Here is a 19,805-nt window from a genome sequence, read left to right on the forward strand (position 1 = left end):
CTGGCCTCGTACTTGGGGCCCCTTGCCATCGTTGGCTCCTCGGTCCCAGCACGGCCCCCTGGGCTCCCTGGGGCCTGGACTGGGGGAGGGCTGGGCTGGACTCCCAGGCCCAGGGAGGGATCAGGACGTCCAGGAATAACCCTGCGCCGTGTTTACACTGCGTGTGACCCCAACCCTTCGCATTAACGTCAGATCAGCCTTTGCCTCTGGCATTTCTCAGAGCCGTGCGGCCCCCCAGGGGAATAGCCCTGCTCTCCCCAGCCATTCCCACGCCGGCCCCGCTCCACAGGGGCCAGCCTACAGGACGGGAGGGGAGCGGCCCTCTGTAAATGCGCCACAGCACCATCTCCTGCAAGGGGCGCCCCCCAGAGGCCAAGCTTGTGGGGCGGATTCACTCTGTGGAGGGTGTCCTCAAAGGATCCCAGGGGCCTCAGCCCATCCCTCCTTTCCCAGCAACCGAGCCTTCGACGCTCCCCCATCAACTTCCCCCAGCGCATGGGTGATTCTCCCCCCAGCCCAACTGGGGGTATGACACTCATCCCACCCCTCACCGTTGGGCTGGGCTGTGGGACAGATGCAGCTGGAGACTGAGATATGGGGCGGGGATGTCAGGCCTGGCACTGGACCCAGCTGGGCTGGATGAGTGGCCAGTGGCAGAGCAGAGGCTGCAGAAGCCCCAGGCTGTCCCTGCCGGGCATGTCCCTGTCTCCTGACCCGAGTTCGCTCCACCCGTGTGCCTCAGGGACAACAGGCCGTCCTGGAGCCAGCTGGGAAAGGAGCCGTTCCTGGGGCGCTCTGCAGGCCCTGCGTAGCAGCGACATTGGGACCAGAGAGGGATGCAGGGCACGTGCCCGGGGCTAGCAGATCCATGCAGCGAGGACCCGGGACTGATTGCCCTTGCCCCAGCACGTGTCCCGGCCAGCGAGGCCTGAGGCTGCAGGAGCGGATCCTCCGGCTGGCCAGTGACGCAAGGCATCGCGCGTTGTATGCAAAGGACACAGGGTGCTGCATTGCCCCAGCCATCTCCCGCAGGGGCTGTGCCCAGCGCAGGCCAGGCCGGCTCCCAGCAGCACCCGCCCACCCACCTCTGCACACCTGGGTTCAGCTCCTGTCTCTGGCCGGACAAGGATGGTGTGAGCCTCAGGGACCCACCCCAGATCACCAGCCCCTGCGGGTGGGCGGCAGGGAATGGGAAGGTGGCACCGGAGAACCAGGACCAAGCCCTGGCTGGGCTGCTCACAATGGCAGGGGCAACCCCAGCCATCAGGTGGGGCTGGTGAGACCCCTCAATCCCTGCGCTGGGCACCACCCACATGGAGGCCAGCCCTGCAGAGTCCCTGGGGTCTGCAGACTCTGGGCCTGGCACCCACCAGACGCTCCCACAGGATGTCAGCGTGGCAGGGATCTCTCCGGGGTGTGTCCTCCAAGCAAGGCCGCTCTGAACTCAGCCCCAGGGGGTGCCCACTAGAGGCGCACAGGGGAACTGCCCCCCTGGGGCACCTCAGCCCTGGTGCCCCTCTGCCCTTCCCCCCCCCCCCAGCCTCTGTGCCAGGGTGAATGCACGCTGGCCTCATGGCAGAGCTCAGTTCCATAGTCTGGGGTCTTTCGAGGGCCCCCCTGTGCTGCCCTGCTGTCGTCCCGTGTCTCCCCCCCCCCCCCCCCGCTGGGCTGCCTTTTGCTGCCAGCCCCAGCCTCCCTGTCCTGGGTGCACCCAGCCCTGAGCCCAGCCCCCCCTCTTCCCTGGTGTCTCAATCTCACAGAGCATGGACTGGCCTGGGACTCACCCAGAACAGCCTGCAGTCCCCTCCAGCGTATTGGGGAGGCGGGGGAGGGGGTACACTCGCCGCTCCCCTACAGCTCTGCCCGCACCCTGCCGTGTCTGCTCACCACAGCACACATTAAGCACTGTTATCTGCGCGCCTACAGCACCCCCCTCATGGGGAGACTGAGGCACCAAGACAGGAGGCCTACACCCACCATCCCTGGTCACACCCCAGGCCAATGGCTGTTGATTTCAGGTGCCTGTTCCTGGGGCCCAATGTGGGAGCTGCAGATGCTCGTGGCTCTGGCAGGCAGGTCTTGGGGTGGGGTGAGGTGAGGAGGGGGTCAATGGGGCTCCCCAAACCAGTGGCCATTTTGGTAAACCTTGGCCCATGGCAGTGCCAGAACCTTGAGAACCCAGGTGTCCTGGGTGGACCAGGGCTGCCTTGCCTAGTCCACAAACCCCTCCAGATCTCATCAAATGGGGCTGGGCCCTGAAGCCCTGGGAGCTCTGGCCGCACTGCCTGGTAACTAGCATCGCCCTTGGCCTGGGCAGTGACTGGCACAAGCACCTGGTGCCCGAGATTTTGGACTGTGAGGGGGGGATGTATCCCCTCAGTAACTGTCTCGCCTTCTTGCTCTGGCGATGCCAGTAGGCAGAGCAGGTGCAGTTCTGAAAGGCCAGGGCAGCGAATGGTGATGGACACAGGGGACTTGTGCCCTGCATGCCAGCTGTGATGGTATCAAGCAAGGGCATCCTGGGACGTGAGCCACGTGGCTGGGTCGTGCCACCCTCCCAGCAAGAGCTAAGGGCCTCTCACTGCAAAGGGCCCCTACACAGAGTCAAACTGAACCCAGTGGAAGGACAGCACTGAGCCCCTCAGGCCCTGGCCCTATTCCAGCATGGCACACTCCCCCGTCAACTCCCCACTGCATGTCATTTGGGTACAGGATTCCCCTTCCCTTCCTAGCCTGTTGTGCAATGCAATTGTGCAGCTGTTAAACATCCCTCTGCCCCACCCCAAAGGTGGCTGCATCTCAACGCCGGGTGAGGGAATCCTGTACAAACAGCTCCCACGTCTCACCCCAGAGGTGGCTGCCTCTCAGCTCTGGGTGAGGGATTCCTGTACAAACAGCTCCCACGTCTCACCCCAGAGGTGGCTGCCTCTCAGCTCTGGGTGAGGGATTCCTGTACAAACAGCTCCCACGTCTCACCCCAGAGGTGGCTGCCTCTCAGCTCTGGGTGAGGGATTCCTGTACAAACAGCTCCCACGTCTCACCCAGAGGCAGCTGCATCTCAGCGCCAGGTGAGAGATCCCTTTATACGCAGCCCGTGCTTCCCACCCAAAGTTAGCTTGCTGGAACATAGGTCTCGTCAGACGAAGCTGATTTCAGTCTTTGAGGAGATGGTGTCTGGCTGATAAAGGTAACTGTAGATGTGATAACAGACTTAGACTTTTGCCAGCGTTTGGCTTAGAGCCGCCCGGCAGCCTGATTGAACACTTCGCCCTCGCCAACACCAGTGCGGGGATTAAGGGCTGGGTAAGTGACCGTGGGGAATCGTCCCGGAACGGGCAGCTCTAGGACGTGCTGCTGGGCTCGGTTCTGGGCGCGACGCCCTTCGACGTTCTCACCCATGATCTGGCAGTAAAGATGAAATCGCTGTGGCTACCATTTGATGGCCGGATTGTCCGTCAGCGCGAGCTGGGGCGCGAGGAGAGCTGGGCCCGTCCAAACTGAGCAGGCCCCACCTCCAGCCAGGGAAGGACCCCAGAGAGCCGGGCTCTGGACAGGATCGAGGGGTCAGTGTGGACAAGCCACACCCGAGCTCCCAGGGTGACACTGGGTTCCGACAGGCTAACGGGATCCTGGGTTGGATAAACAGGGGAGCCGGGGGCTAGAGCTGGGAGAGGATTTTTCCCTCTGTCCCTGGCAGTGCTGAGGCCGATGCTGGATCCTGCACCCAGCTCTGGGGGGGCACGTGTTGAAAGGATGTTGAAAAATGGTCGAGGGGGCAGAAAAAGAGCCGCAAAACTGATTCAAAGGCTGGAGAAATGGCTGCCAGGCTGGGGCAGGCTGAGCTCAGCCTGCAGGTTGGGGGTGACAATCCCAGTGTCTACCCCCCTTCCAGGGGAGAACATCCAGGTGATACCGGGCTCTTCAATCTCCCGGAGACAGGCAGGAAGCGAGCCCAGGGACGGGAGCTGTAGCTGGACACTTTCCAGCTGGGAATAAGGCCTAAACCTTCGCCAGGGAGGGGGATTAACTGGTGGGACAAGGCTCCCTTTGGGGAAGAGGCTTCAGCCAAACACACTGACTGGGCTCTGACAGACAGAGGGGCCGGGTGAGCGGTGTTGCCCTGCATTATTACACAGGATGGCAGCCTATGATCTAATGGGCCCTTCTGGCCTTACACTCCAGGAATCTAAGGAGGCACCTGCATGGGGGGTGGGGATAGCTCAGTGGTTCGAGCGTTGTTAAACCCAGGGTTGTGAGTTCAGTCCTTGAGGGGGCCATTTAGAAATCTGGGGCAAAAGTTGGGGATTGGTCCTGCTTTGAGCAGGGGGTTGGACTAGATACCTCCTGAGGTCCCTTCCAACCCTGGTATTCTATGATCTCAGCATTGGGCCAGGGGTCCATGTATGAGCAGCCCCTGCGCCCCACCCCAGAGGTGGCTGCATCTCAGCTCCAGGAGAGGGGGCTCTGCGTAGAACATGGCCTGTCCATTGGCCTGTGGTGCTTTGGGATCCCAGGAGCTGACATGCAGTTGATCTTCACGCTGCGGCTCTCTGCACTGCACACGGCAGGCGATGACCCAGGAGCTCGGCCGTTTCCTTGCCAAGCGTCACAGCAGCTGCATCCAGGAATTGAGCTTGCTGATGCAATCGTGCCCTTAACGGGGCAACGCTGCATGCCCGGCCACCTGCAGGCTGCCTGCGGCTCGGCTCTTCCTCCTGTTCGGTGGCCTCTGTCCTGGGGAGCAGCTGGGCAGGATCCGGCCCAGAAGCTGCAGCCTGGGCTGGGCGCTGAGTGAGCCAGAGACTGCAGGTCCCAGGTCCCAGCCCCCACAATGCCCCTCAGCCCCCCTGCTGGCCTCAGGGAACCATCCACTCCCAGCCCCATAGCCCGCCGCAGCCCCCACCCCAGCGCCCCACTGCCCCACCTCCTCCTCACCTCCTCAACTCCCTGTCTGGCAACCATTCACTGCCAGCCCCATATCCCACTGCAGCCCCCCTCCACACCCCACCCCACCTCCCCAGCCAGACTCTTCCTCCATCCCAACCCCTCAGTCGCTCTCCACCCCCATCTCCCTGCCCCTAGGCAACCAGCCACTCTCCAGGCCCATAGTCCACCCCTGCAGGTGCAACCCCTCCCCTCCCCGTTTCCACCCCGAACACCCCAGCCTTCCCGTCCTTCCCAGACCCTCCCCCCAGCCCCAGGGCCAGGATTCATCACCCCTGGAACCAGCCACAGCTTCCAAGAGAGGTGAGGCAGAAAGCGTCTCACTACAGTCATGGGGGAAAGGGCAGTTCGGCGTTGGGGCTGGCTCTCCGGAGGTCTGGGTTCGATTCCCGACTCTGCCTTGCCCCAGAAAAGGGGGCGGCTGGTGAACTCCCAGCAGCGATCCGTAGAGTTTGTGAGTCCCCATGGGCTGCTGCCACTTTACATTCACCCCTTGATCGGGACTAGCTCTTGTGTGTAGACAGGCCCGAGTGAGGATATAAACTAATCACCTAGAGGCAGGCCCCACGCACACTTCTGCTGGAGCTCCGCCATGTTATCAGCCACAGCGGGGACGATCCCACCCGCGTCCATCCGACCAAGCCGTGAAAAGGAGCCCAGCGGCTGCTCAGCAAGAGCTGTTCGCTCCCAGGGGCTGGGCTGAGGGCGTTAGACATCCCAAAGGCCCCCAGGCAGACCCCAGGCAGGGCAGTAACGCAGTGGCGGGATAATAAAATAACCGCTGGGGTGTAGCTGGGAGCGCAGGGGCACTGTTTACACTTGCTGAGCTGGGGGGGGGAGTGTTTTTTCACACCCCTGAGCCAGAAAGTTGCAGCACTGTACATTGCCAGCGTAGACCAGCCCTGAGTCACCACCGCAGAGCCAGGACACCGAAGCACTGGGGAGCCAATCGTTTGCCACGGAAATGCAGCCACCTCTGAGGTGGAACACAATGGCTGTGACAGCCCCAGCCTGGCCACAGCGTGGGAAAGGAAGCAAAGGCCCGGCCCATATCCAACTGAAACTCAGCCTGTCACCGGTTTGGCTGGAGGTGGGTCACCTCAGGGCCACTGGATCCGTACCGACCCCCAGGGGCTAGACCACAGCTGAATGGCAGCACCTCCCCTAGTGTCGTGCTGGGGCCTTGGGTGAGCCCTGACTGCCCCCTGCTGAGCCCCCGCCCCCTCCCTGCTACAGCGCCCCCTGCTGAGCCCCCGCCCCCTCCCTGCTACAGCGCCCCCTGCTGAGCCCCTGCCCTGCTCCCTGCTACAGCGCCCCCTGCTGAGCCCCCGCCCCCTCCCTGCTACAGCGCCCCCTGCTGAGCCCCCGCCCCCTGCTGAGCCCCCGCCCCCTCCCTGCTACAGCGCCCCCTGCTGAGCCCCCACCCCCTCCCTGCTACAGCGCCCCCTGCTGAGCCCCCGCCCCCTCCCTGCTACAGCGCCCCCCTATCCCTGCACAGGGGCATTGGTGTAAGCAGTGACTGCACCCTGCTGAGCCCCCCCACATGCTCCCTGCCTTGCCTCGCTGAAGCGTCCCCACCCCCTGTTAGCCCCTTACTGAGTCACGGACCCTCCAGCTCCCACCTGGGCGTGGCGAGGGGGAGGCAGAGGGCAAACCCTGCACCTCTCCCCACTCAACCCCCTGCCTCCACCTTGGGAGCAGATGCCACTTTAAGAGGTCGGGAGCGCCCCTGGCCTGCTGTCCCCAGCAGGGGACCCCCTGGCTCGGGCCATGGGCAGCCTGCGGGACCCCACTTTCCAGGGCCCGCTCGCCACCAACTTTGCTCTTTCTCTCCCCCACCAGTTGCCCCTTTACGAGGTTCTTTGGGAATCGGGAGGTGGGGGATCCGGGGCTGTGTGCGGGGGGCCCGGAGTGGCCTGCGGGCAGGAGGAGCATGGGGTAGGAGGGAGAGAGAGCTGGGGTTCTATTCCAGGGGCTCCAGAAGGGGGCTTCCTAGTGAAAGGGGGGCTGGGGGTTATACATGGGGGCTGGGTGATGCAGGGGGCGGGGTGGTGCAGGCGGGGCTGGGGGTGTTGCAAGGAGGGGGGCGCTGGGAGTTGTACATGGGGGGGGCTGGGTGATGCAGGGAGAGGGGGCGCTGGGCGTTATACATGGGGGCTGGGTGATGCAGGGGGTGGGAGCGCTGGGGTGATGCATGGGGTGCTGGGGGTGATGCATGGGGGATGGGGTGGTGCAAGGGGAGGGGGGCTGGGGGCGATGCATGGGGCGCTGGGGGGGAAATGAGGGGGTTATATTGGAAATAACCCCTCCCCGGTTCCCCCTTGCTGGCGGCTGGGGCGGGAGCGCAGGTCCGGTTCTGGGGCTGGATCCTCCCTCTGGAACCTCCTTGGTTCCTGTCTCTGCCCATCGCTCCCCCCCCACCCCAGCCCGGAGCCCGCGGCTCAGCCCAGTCCCAGCGTCAGACGCTGCCGGGCTCCGGTCCGGGCTGCAGGCGGAGCTCGCGGCGCGCCCGGGGGCAGAAACTCCGGGCCGGGCCGGGCCACAGCGCTCTGCCCCTGCTCCCCCGCAGCCGCCCCCGGGATGGGGCCGGGAAGCCGGTGGCTGCTGGCGGCCGCCCTGCTGTGTTGGGGAGCCCGCTGCCAGGTAAGGGCTGCGGGGTGGGCTCGGCCCGCCTGCTGCCCTGGGTGGACGGGGCGCCCGCCGGGAGCGGCGCAGCCCTGTGCCCAGCGCTGCGGGCCAGGCACCGCGCCCGGAGGGCTGGATAGCGGAGCTGGGGTGCAGCGCCCTGCCCCGGGCCGGTTTGTGCCCGGCTCGGCTCCCCCCTGCTTCCTGCCAGCGGCTGGCTCGGAGGGGAGCGGGCGGCCCCGGCCTTTCCCAGCCTGGCCAGCTGCGCTCTGCTCACCGGGCACCGGCTGCCCCGCGGCGGGGGGCGCGGCCGGTGCCCAGCCCCCTAGGTCCCGGCTCGGAGCCGGGCCGGGCTGAGCCCGCTGGAGACTGGGCGGACCTGGTTTGAAGTGGCCGCGGTTCCCCGGGTACATGGAGCCAAGGCCCCTCCGCTTGGGGTCGCCCCTGAGGCCATTATCCCGCCGCGCTGCTGAGCCAGGCCTTGCTCGGGGGTCGCGCCCAGCCCGGCTCCGTGCGACACGGTCCCGCAGGCAGAGGAGCCCTCCCCGCAGCCTGCTCCAGACCCTCCGGATCCAGCCCCCTCCCCACAGCCTGCACCAGACCCCCAGGATCCAGCCCCCTCCCCGCAGCCTGCTCCAGCCCCCTCCCGAAAGCCTGCTGCAGCCCCCCCACACACACACACCCGATCCAGCCCCCTCCCCACAGCCTGCTCCAGACCCCCCGCATCCAGCCCCCTCCCCACAGCCTGCACCAGACCCCCAGGATCCAGCCCCCTCCCCGCAGCCTGCTCCAGCCCCCTCCCAAAAGCCTGCTGCAGCCCCCCCGCCCCGTTCCCACAGCCTGCTCCAGCCGCCCCCATCCAGTCCCTCCCCGCAGCCTGCTCCAGACGCCCCGGATCCACCCCCTCACCACAGCCTGCTCCAGACCCCCCGCATCCAGCCCCCTCAGCACAGCCAGCTCTAGAGCCCAGGATCCAGCACCCCCGCCCCCCCCCCCAAGCAGCCTGCTCCAGCCGCCCTGCTTGTGGCGCGTCCCTCCCTCGGGGCTTCCAGCTCCAGCTACACCGGCCCGGACGGCGCCCCCGTGTCCCCCCTTCCCTGCGCTCCCGGCGCTGGCCCTGAGCCCCACTCCCGGAGGTGCGGGACGTGTGTGGTACCCCCGCCCCCCCCAGAAGCCCGATGCCCCGCGGGTTCAGTCGAGCGGCTCCCCCCTCCCCCATAAGTCCGGGCTCTGGGGCAGATGCTCAGATGCCCCCCTCCCCCCCGACCGCAGCCCGTCTGCCTTTAGACCCACGTCCCCTTCCCCCCGGCGAGCCACCGGGATGCTTCGGAGACTCAAAAGACCTCGCCCCCTCCAGCCACTGGTCTGGGTTATAGCGCCGCCAGTCGTGACCCCCCCCCCCCCAGGCGGGACGAGATTAGTACATTGAGATCATTAAAGCTCCCCTGGCCCTTGGAGCGAGGGAAGGTGTGTGGGGGCGGGGGGAATGGGTGGTGGGATGCGGCCTGTGTGAGGGGGAGAGATGAGTGGGGGGCGAGGGGTGGTATTGGGGAGGGGGAGTGGGTGGTGTGGCTGGGATGATGGGATGGGGAGTGGGGGATGATATGGGGGCAGGGGGAAGAGGTTGTATGTGTGGGAGGGCGGGTGGGGTGTTTGGGAGGGGGAGGGTGGTGTGGTGTTGGGGGGGAATGGATTGTGTGTGTGGGAGGGTGGAGTGTTTGTGATAGGGAGGGTTGTGTGGTGTGAGGGGAGGGGGAGTGGATGGTGTGTGGGGGAGGGTGGGGTGTTTGTGAGGGGAGGGGGAGTGGGTGAGGTGCTTGTGATGGAGAGGGTGGGGTGTAGCCCCAGTCATCTGCCCCATTCCCACTCTGCTAATCTCCAAGCCCCAGATTCTTCCTCACTTCTTGTCCTAATCTGTTGCTGCCACCTCCTTCGCCCCCCCCCCCCCACCCCCAGACAGCTGCTCTTTGGCACAGCGGGATAGGCCTGGAAGCCCTGTTTTTAGGAATCAGGCCCTCTGGGAAGAGGCAACTGGGGCCGCCTGGTCTGGGGTTAGAACCCAGAGCCCCAAGTCAGGAGCTTCAGGGTATGCCCGCTGCTCTGGGTGACCCCCAAGGCCCCAGGCTGGGCACCCACCTGCTCTCATGGAGCTGGGGCGCCCTCTGGTGGCTGACTGGGAACAACAGGCCCGCAAGTTTTCACCATGACCCCTCTGGGTGCTGCTCCCTTGGCCTGTCCCCTCTCCCAGGGCTTCTCTGCAGCTGCAGCTTGCTCTGCTAGTGACAGAGCCTGGGGCTGCAGCCGGGAGGGGTGGGGCAGAAGCCATACATGCCCCTTCCCCCCCACATCCCATGGCAGGAGCCAGGACACAGGGACCTAAGGGACCAGCAGCCTTAACTCTGACCCCTGGGGCAACATCTAGTGATGGAGAGGGGCAGACCTCTGCTTGCCCCCCTCCAGAGCCGGAAGGTGGGATAACTAGGGGGTGAAGAGCCCCTGGACTTCCAGGAGCTAAGCAGATCAAAGCAAGCATCTCTATCATCGCGAGCAGATTTAAACTTCAAGACTCCTTATAAGAAATGGGAAAGGGAGGTGGATATTTTTTTGCTGTTTTTAAAATTATTATGAAGAACAAGTCTGAGCTTTGTTGTAATGTGCATTGTTTGCCTGGACTGCTCAGGACCTGAATGCTTGTGTTGGAGGAACCCTTTGAGTTGGCTTCTTAAATCCCTTCTGCTGTTTCACATCTGATACTCCCTGATGACATGTAGGAGTCTTGGCTTATAACAGGCTTACTCAAAGTGATACAAGCTACGAACGTGAGATCTTGGAGAGTGTTGCCATTTCATAATGTAATAAAAACACTGTCATGATAAATAAGAATTAGTAATAAATAGTGTGTAATAAGCATGTCATAAAAACACATTTTATATTTCCAAGGTCACGGGCTTTTATCATTTATAAATGATAAAGGAGATATGCATTTTTAGGAGGGGGGTTCGTGAGACTTGACCTTTTAGTGAAAGGGGTTCACAGGTTGTTAAAGTTTGGGAGCCACTCAGCTAGAGCTGGGGGCTGTGGTAAGCGGTGAGCTAGGTGCAGGGACTGGGGGGCCCGAGCTGGGGGTGGCTGTGGTGAGGGGGAGCTAGGGACTGGGGGGAGGGAGGGGCAGGGACTGGGAGTCACTATGGTGAGGGTGAGCTAGGGACTGGGGGGCAGGGACTGGAGGGCTGGAGCTGGGGGTTGCTGGGGGAAGCTAGGGGCTGGGGCTAGGGGGACAGAGGGACTGGAGCTGACTGTGGTGAGGGGGAGCTAGGGGCTGGGGGGAGGGAGGGGCAGGCACTGGGGTCACTGTGGTGAGGCGGAGCTAGGGGCAGGGACTGGGGGCTGGAGCTGGGGGTGGCTGTAATGCGGGGGGGCTGGGGCAGTGACTGGGAGGCCAGAGCTAGGGGTGGCTGGGGGAGGGGCAGGAATAGGGCTGCTTTGGGGTGCTGGTTTCTAACGGGTCTCTGTGTTGCAGGTGGCGCCCTCACTGGGCCAGACGGCAGCAGGTGAGTGTCCCAGCCCCTCGGCTGCAGCTCTTGGCTCCCTGCCTGGTCCCAGCTCTGCTGCCCCCGCACTCAGAGTGCCCTGGGGGGGCAGCAAGGCTGGGGCAGCAGAGGGGACGGTGGAGAAAGAGCTGTGCAAGGCTTTTGGGAGGGGCAGGGGACTCAGGGTCGAGGGGGGGGCTGGAGGAGGACAGGTCAGTCCTGTGGGGTTTTGAGGAGGGGCTGGGGGAGGACAGGGCAGCGGTGGGGGGTTTTGAGGAGGGCAGGGGAAGGACAGGGCAGTGGGGGGGGTTGAGGAGGGGCTGAGGGCGAGTGGGAGGTGGGAGTGGGGTCCTGTGGCTCAGTGGGGGAAGGCCGAGTTGCAGCCCAGTGCTGGTAACCCCCCGCCCCCCGCTCCCCGCAGTGGTCCCCTTCGAGGAGGTGTGGAGCCGCAGTTACTGCCGTGCCCTGGAGACCCTGGTGGACGTGCTGGGCGAGTTCCCGCAAGAGGCTGAGCACGTGTTCAAGCCGTCCTGTGTCCCGCTGCGGCGCTGCGTGGGCTGCTGCGGCGACGAGGACCTGGAGTGCGTCGCTGTGGAGACCCGCCCCGTGGCCATGCAGGTGGGCCTGGGGGTGGGGGGCACTCGGACCCCCGGGCTCCGGCCCTGTCCTGTGTAGGGCTGCGGCTAGCAAATGGTCCCCTGTGCTCCTGCCATGGCTCTCCCAGCCACAGGGGAAGTGCTGACGCCCAGTGCTGACAGGACAGAAGACCTTGGCTCTGCCAGGCCCATCTAGCCCGGTATCTGGCCTCCTGCAGTGACTAGTCCCAGCTGCCTTGGGGGAAGGTGCACAGAGCCCCCTGGTGGTTAACTCTGGAATAATCTGGCCAGGGATGGAGGGCGGGGATGGGGGCGGCTCGCCCTCTGGCGTGTAACCGGCTGTTCACTGGACCAGAGGCACGTCTGGCCAGCTCAGGCTCCTGCTCGGCTCTTGGCCTGGCTGAGACCTTGTGGCAGTGAGTTCTACAGGCTGCTGGTGCCCTAGCATGGGACAGTAACTCCTCGCTTAACGCTGTAGTTATCCTCCTGAAAAATGCTACTTTAAGCGAAATGATGTTAAGCAAATCCAATTTCCCCATAAGGATTAATGTAAATGGGGGGGGTTAGGTACCAGGGAAATTATTTTGCTAGAAAAAAAGACACTTTCTCTCTCTCTATATATATATACACACATATACACAGTATAAGTTTTAAACAAACAATTTAATCCTGTACACAGCAAGGATGACTGTGAAGCTTGGGTGCAGTGCTGAAGTCAGAGGGTGGGATAGTTCCCAGGAATGCCTTCCTGCTAAATAAAAACAATGAGGCATCCTTGAGGCACCTTCGAGACTAACACACATTTATTTGGGCATTTAGCTTACCACTAATTGTAGCTTACCACTAACTGTTAGCTTACCACTAACTCGGCTGAGCCCTCCAGGGTTAATACATTGTTGTTAATGGAGCCTCACACGCTACAAGGGGGCACAAATGGAGGGGCGGGAGACGGCATGGCAGAGAGAGACAGATACCCTGCGTGAGAGAGAGAGGTGGCATTGCCCCTTTAAGGAGGCTGGCCGCACTCTAAGTACATTGCCCTTTTAAGTAGATCGGCAAGTTGAGACAGCAGCTGCTGCCGGCAAGCTCCCTCCCTCCTGAGCCCTGTTGTGACTGTGTCCCCCGTTCCCCCCTCCGCTGCTCTATGGAGATGGGTACAGGAGGGGGGGAGGGGGACACCCTGACATTAGTACCCCTCTTCCCCCCACCTCTGCACAGCAAGCCGGAGGCTCCCGGAGCGGCTCCCAGGCCGAGGGCAGGAGCAGCACACGGCAGTGCGGGGAGGGACAGCTGAACTGCCCAGCAATTGCGCACAGGGAACTTAGGGGAGCAGGGAGCTGATGGGGGGGTTGCTGGCCCACCCTGGTTCCAAGCCCCCCACCAGCTCGCTCCAAGGGGCTGCTCTTTCTGCAAGCAGTGGCCAAAGCAGGCGGCTGCCAAATGACCATTGCACAACTGTAAACGAGCCTGTTCCCTAACTGATCAGCAACGAAACAACGTTAACCTGGAGGACTTTAAGTGCGGAGTTACTGTATGTATTCTCTGTATGATGGTAGGGACTAGGGGCCGTGGGCAGACTCCTTGGGGCACTTCCCCCACCAGCTCCCTGTCCCTGGTAGCCCCCCAGCCTGGCCAGTACTTGGCCTTGCTGCTGCCCAGGAGAACTGAGTTTGGGCAGCTGAGCGCTGGCCCGGGGCAGGCTGGGCGACAGGGTACCAGTGAGCTGCATCCTCCCGCCAGGTCGTCCGCCTCAGCCCGATCCAGGGGAAGAGTCAGCAGGAGGAGATGAGGTTCACAGAGCACAGCCGCTGCGCGTGCAGGTGAGGGGGGCACGGCCGGCGCGTGCACGTGGGGGGGGGGTATGGCCGGCGCGTGCAGGTTGGGGGGGCATGGCCGGCATGTGCAGGTGAGGGAGGGTGCGGCCGGCACATGCAGGTGGGGGGGGAGCGCATGGCCGGCGCGTGCAGGTGGGGGGGGCGTGGCCTGCATGTGCAGGTGGGGGGGGCGTGGCCGGCGCGTGCAGGTGAGGGGGGGCGCATGGCCGGCGCGTGCAGGTGGGGGGGGCATGGCCGGCGCGTGCAGGTGAGGGAGGGTGCGGCCGGCACATGCAGGTGGGGGGGGGCGCATGGCCGGCGTGTGCAGGTGGGGGGGGCGTGGCCGGCACATGCAGGTGAGGGAGGGTGCGGCCGGCACATGCAGGTGGGGGGGGGCGCATGGCCGGCGCGTGCAGGTGGGGGGGCGTGGCCGGCATGTGCAGGTGAGGGAGGGTGTGGCCGGCGCATGCAGGTGAGGGGGGGCGCATGGCTGGCGCGTGCAGGTGGGGGGGGCATGGCCGGCACATGCAGGTGGGGGGGGCGCATGGCCGGCGCGTGCAGGTGAGGGAGGGTGTGGCCGGCGCGTGCAGGTGAGGGAGGGTGTGGCCGGCGCGTGCAGGTGGGGGGGGCGCGGCCGGCGCATGCAGGTGAGGGGGGCGCGGCCGGCGCGTGCAGGTGGGGGGGGGCGGCCGGTGTGTGCAGGTGAGGGAGGGTGCGGCCGGCGCGTGCAGGTGGAGGGGGGGTGCGGCCGGCGCGTGCAGGTGGGGGGGGCATGGCTGGCATGTGCATGTGAGGGAGGGTGCGGCCGGCGGGTGCAGGTGGGGGGGGGCGCGCGGCCGGCGGGTGCAGGTGGGGGGGGCGTGGCCGGCGCGTGCAGGTGAGGGGGGTGGCATGGCCGGCGCGTGCAGGTGGGGGGGGCATGGCCGGCGCGTGCAGGTGAGGGAGGGTGCGGCCGGCGCGTGCAGGTGAGGGAGGGTGCGGCCGGCATGTGCAGGTGAGGGAGGGTGCGGCCGGCACATGCAGGTGGGGGGGGCGCATGGCCGGCGTGTGCAGGTGGGGGGGGCGTGGCCGGCACATGCAGGTGAGGGAGGGTGCGGCCGGCACATGCAGGTGGGGGGGGCGCATGGCCGGCGCGTGCAGGTGGGGGGGCGTGGCCGGCGCGTGCAGGTGAGGGAGGGTGTGGCCGGCGCGTGCAGGTGAGGGGGGGTGCATGGCCGGCACATGCAGGTGAGGGAGGGTGTGGCCGGCGCGTGCAGGTGGGGGGGGGCGCGCGGCCGGCGCGTGCAGGTGGGGGGGCGCACGGCCGGCATGTGCAGGTGAGGGGGGCCTGTGGCCGGGTACAAGCACAGGTGAAACACAGATTGATGGCGGGGGGGGGGTGCAGCTTGTGGGGGGGTAGAGGCACGTGGCTGATGCCTGCTTTGAGCAGGGGGTTGGACTAGGTGACCTCCTGAGGCCCCTTCCAATCCAGATCTTCTATGATTCTCTGTCGGGGGGGGGGGGGGGATAGTGTGGCCAGTGGGGGCCAGTGCCTGTGTGAGGGAGAGGGGCCGATGCATGTGCTGGGGGTGGGTTGTGGCTAGTGGGGGGGAGGGTGGCCTGTGGGTGTAGAGGGCAGCTGCCCTGTTCATTCAGCCCCCCCCTCAGGGACTCGCTGTTGGTTCCCAGACTGGCCCTGAGCCCCACCAGAGCTCAGTCGGGGTCCCAGCCCCAGGACCCTGGGGGTGGGGGTTCCATACCCTGCGCACCATCCCCCACAGGGAGACATGTCCCTGGCGGGACTCAACCCCCGCACCCCCCTTATCAGCGTGTCTCTGCTTTCAGGCCTCGGAGGAAGCGATTGAAAAGTGAGAGGTAGGTGCTGGCCTGGGGTGGAAGAGCCCGGGGGGGGGGGTGTCCGTGGGGTGCTGGGGGTTCCTTGGGAGGGTTGGGAGGGGAAATGGGGGGGCTCCCTGTGGTGCACGGGGTTCCTTGGGGGGCTGAGTAGGGAAGCAGGGGGGGTTCAGCAGGTTCCTTGGGGGGCTGGGGAGGGAAGCAGGGGGGACTGGGCTCTCTGGTGATGGGGAGATTCCCTAGAAAATTTGATGAATTGGGGGAGAGACCCCCAGCCGCAGTGGGGGGAGGGGAGAGATGGACAGACACGGTGGGGGGGCGTGAGCACAAGTCAGGAAATAGTGGGGAGGGGGATCCCCCTCCCCCCATCCTCTGCTTTAGCATGGCTGGGGTCTCTGGTGCAGGGCTGGGGCCATGTCTGGGACCTCAGGGCTCTGGCTGGTGCCCAGTGGGTGCAGTGATCTGTAGGTTTGGGGTGCAGAGTGCCATCCCCCCTCTGGACCCTAAGTTCCCTGGGCTGGTGCCCCAAATCTGGGGGAGGGGGGGCATGGCAGAGCTGCAGGATGTGGGGTGAGGGAAGGGAGCCCTCAGAGCGGGGCAGGGGGCCTGGCATGCAAAGTAACTCCCCCCCACCTCTTCCAGAGACAGCAAGAGAGGGCCCAGGAGGAGACCTCGGGAGCCGGGCCCTATGCCCCTCCCCACCCCTCTGTATGTACACACCAGGGCATGGGGGACAGAGGGGCTGGTGTGGGGGGCGATGGTGTGGGCAGGTGGGATGCAGAGGCTGCTGGCAGTTGGGGGGAGGGGAAGAGACTGCTGTGGTCTCAGGGGGGTTGGGCTCCAGCCCCCATGGCCCTGGCCCACTCTCCCTCCCTCCCACGGAGTCTGGCCAGCGTGGGCGGACACCAGCCACGGCGCCCAGCCTCTCTCCCCGGGCCCTGCACTCTGGGGCTCTCAGCTTCTCCAGGTGAGTCCCAGCCGGCTCGGGAATCGGGGTGAGCGGATCAGGAGAGAGGGGGGCTGTTTCTCCAATGGGGGGTGGGCACAGGGCAGGGGCGGGTGGTGAGGGTGATGGACCCCAGGGAGGCCTTGTCCTAGTCATGCTCCACCCTCCCCTCTTCCCACTGGTCCGGGTCTGCTGCATGAGGCCATTGTGTGTGTTTCCCCCACAGGTGGCAGCCCCCACTGCAGAGGGAGCCAAGGAGCTGAGGCCGAGGCCCGGGGTGAAGGAACCGGTCCTGCGCCCAGGTGGGGGTACAGGGTGCAGCCCTCAATGCAGACTGGAGCTGGGACCACCTCCAGCACCCAGTGAACGAGCCCACATGCAGCGCCCAGGCTGGGAGGCTGGTGACCCCCACATGAGAGGGGCAAGGGGTGATGCCTCTAGGGCAGTGGCGGGAGGGGACTCGCTCTCAAGAGGCTGCTGTTTCAGGGAGTTCTGCCCAGCGTGGCCAGGGGCTCCCAGGTTGACGTTGGGGGGTAGGCAGGATGGGGAATTGAGGACCTGAACTTCTGGCAAAGGGAGCTTCAGGCCAGGTGCCCCAGGGCCAGGAGCGGATGGTGGGTAGATGGGGGTTTGGTCCCACCCCCCTTTCCAGCAATGGGAGCCCAGGAGCCAGCCCCCTTCCCCCACCCCAGCTTCAGGAGCCTCCCCCAGATAGGAGCCAGGTCCCCCCACATGGGCACAGGAGCCGCCCGTAGCGAGACGCTCTGGGCAGCGCATTCCTGGGCCACGTCTGCTCAGCTCCTGAGCCGATGAAATCCGGGGGACTGCGATGCCCGGCCTGGCCTCCCCCGTTCTTAGGCTGCAGAGAGCTCGTGTATAACCCGTGCACAGATACTGAACCCACAATAAACCCCATCTCCTCCCTGCCCTGTCGTGAGTGTCTCCTCGCCTGGTTGATGCCCCAGCCCCACCAGTGCATGATGGGCTGGGGGGGGTAGCCCAGAGACCCCCAGAACGAGCACACCTGTGACACGATGCCAGGGGCCCTGTGGGTGGGTGGTGTGACCCACAGCCCCTGGCAGCAGGCTGGGCGAGGGAAGGAAGAGGTAGTTGCTCTGTCGTGGGGGGGAAGGTGGAGGCTGTTGGGGACTCCGGGTTGGGCTGCTAGGCTGTGTTGGCACAGACGTGGGTTCCCTGGTTTCATACCCCAAGGGCATTTATTAAACGCCCCTCTTGGCACGGGACCGCCCTGCCCCCATCTGTACAGTCATCCGTGTCACCCTCCCATAGCATGATGGGCTCAGTGCTGGTGGGGGGCCCTGCAGGGGGCACAGCATGGCCTCAGCTTTGGGGTTCAATCCCTTCCTGGTCTCCCCCAACCCAGCTCCTGTGCCCTGAGAACCAACAGGCTCAGCCTGCCAGCCTCTGAGCCTGGCCCACGCAGACAGACGGGGCAGCGCAGACAGCTGATCTGGTCCCAGCACCGGCCCATTGCACCCACTCCGGGGGGAAGGGGGGAGGATGCAGGGGGTGGGGGAAGGATCCTGTCCCCCCTCTGCCTGCTTTGTTCCAGGTGGAGCTGCTGGGGTTGCGCCGTGCTGTGCCAGAGCAAGCTGCAGAACGTTCCCCCCCCGAGCAGTGGCGGGGGCGGATCGTGGCCCTGCCCCACCACACTGGCCTCCGGGGGCAGGGGGATGATTGGGGCATTTTGACCCAGCTGAAAGGGTGCCCGGGGCTGTGCAGGCCGGCGTGCGCGGCTCGTTCGGGCAGCGCCTGGAACGGTGCAGCCGAGGCCTGGACGGACGGAGGGACAGACGCGCACACCACGCTGCGGCTGCCTGCACAGCACCGCAGCCAGGCTGCCGCGGTAGCGTCGAAGTGCCGACACTGACGGAAGGGGTTTGTGCGTCGCTGTAGCCAGGTCGCTAGAAGACTCCTTTCCTGTGCTTAGCCACGGCTACACGGGAGGTTCATCGCCCTAAGGATGGTGCTCAGGGCGTGACATTTTTCACAGGCCAGAGTGATTTAGGTCAGTCTCATTTTTCAGTGTAGACCAGGCCACAGGGAGGGGGACAGATGGAGCGGGACGCCCAAGTGGATACACAAAGAGAGAGAGACACACACAGATAAATACATGCAGAGGGACACGGAGGAGGAACGGACGTGGACAGGGAGGGACACACTCACGTGATCCACACAAAGGGACCCAGGTGGATGGACATGCACATGCGCACCCCCGAAATGTACCGACCATTACTGGCTCAGCACACGCTACTTGTGTTGTCGAAGGACAGGACAGGACTTGGCCGGCGGAGGCAGGTGTGGTCCACGCAGTACAGGCCGTGGCGTGGGCTCTGGCTTGACCCCAGCACAGGGCTGGTGCTACGGTGTGATGCCATCTTGCTGCCCCCTCAGGGCTGGGCAGTTTGTCCTCAGAGCCATTTGCAGCCACTCAGCCTGAGAGTCTAGGGAAAGCTCTCCCCCATGTCACGCGCTGGAGCAGAATGTCCCCTGTGTTACCAGCTTTGGGGTATGCTCATTTATTAGGGTAACTCTTCGGAGCGGGGGGCGGGGTTCTGTACTTCTATCAATGTCCTGCTTGTATCACTTGTTCTCATACAGAGCTCTACTTCTCCCTGCTGCAAGTTCCCTCCCAGTGGAGCTATCCGGCAGGACGCAGGTTCCCCGGGGCTGGGTTCCTCCAGCCCCAGAATCAGACGAACACGCACACACTAATAGAGCGCATCTGAGAGCACCGGGTTAATCAGCACTCCCCAGCTGACACTTTATATGTCCCTGGACTCAGCAGAGTGGGTCAAACAGCACCTCCAAGCTGTCACCCTCATCTGTCTCTGGTTCAGCACGTCTCTACCCCCACTTTCACGTTACAATTGTTCTGGTAGTGTCCCACTTGATGAGCAAACCCCTCAGGATTTTTGGGTGCTGCAGAGATCTTTTAGCTTAGGTACGAGGAGCGCTGCTGCAGAGCAAATGAGGAAACCAAAAAACACCCACGAGGTAGGGGGAGAGAGACCACACTGAGTTCTCACCACTCCATGAAGCATGAATCGATCCGGGGTCCCAGGTGGTGGTGGGTAGGTGAGGGTCCGTAGTGCTGAGGACAGGCAGAGCCCACAGCATGATCAGTCAGGAGAACATAAAGTCCCAATGGAACGGATGCAGATTTTGGATCCAGGCATCAGAACACTTCCTTGAGCATGAGCAGGATTTTTTTGTAGAGAAACAATGGTTCAAGGGAGAAGACTAGATTTGCTTATGTGTAAACAAGGGACACTACCAAAGTTGTTTTGTTCAGGCTTGACAGGGGAGCTGATCATTCCTGGCTATGGGCGGTGTTCCTTGGTGGGAGCTCACAATGCACTTAGAGAGCTTCACTATTTTGGATCCCAATAAAGGATTTATTAATAGAATTGGTCTGATAACTACTGAGCTCGGTGTGTGCAGGCATGGGTTCATTAACATCTGGAGCAGAGATCCCCCATCATTCAGTGCTTCC

The 19,805-nt window shown here is 64.2% G+C and overlaps 1 protein-coding gene across 1 annotated transcript; it reads left to right on the top strand.

The window, feature by feature from the left end:
• The first annotated feature begins 7,524 nt into the window (after positions 1–7,524).
• On the top strand, positions 7,525–16,551 carry LOC144279218 (snake venom vascular endothelial growth factor toxin ICPP-like). Its single transcript, XM_077840707.1, has 7 exons — positions 7,525–7,587; positions 11,090–11,120; positions 11,521–11,717; positions 13,436–13,515; positions 15,334–15,363; positions 15,985–16,050; positions 16,515–16,551. The coding sequence occupies exons 1-7, from the start codon at positions 7,525–7,527 to the stop codon at positions 16,549–16,551; spliced, it is 504 nt and encodes a 167-aa protein (XP_077696833.1).
• Positions 16,552–19,805: the final 3,254 nt, after the last annotated feature.

This window comes from Eretmochelys imbricata, chromosome 23 (genome assembly GCF_965152235.1).
Source record: "Eretmochelys imbricata isolate rEreImb1 chromosome 23, rEreImb1.hap1, whole genome shotgun sequence".
NCBI classification, from domain to species: Eukaryota; Metazoa; Chordata; order Testudines; family Cheloniidae; genus Eretmochelys; species Eretmochelys imbricata.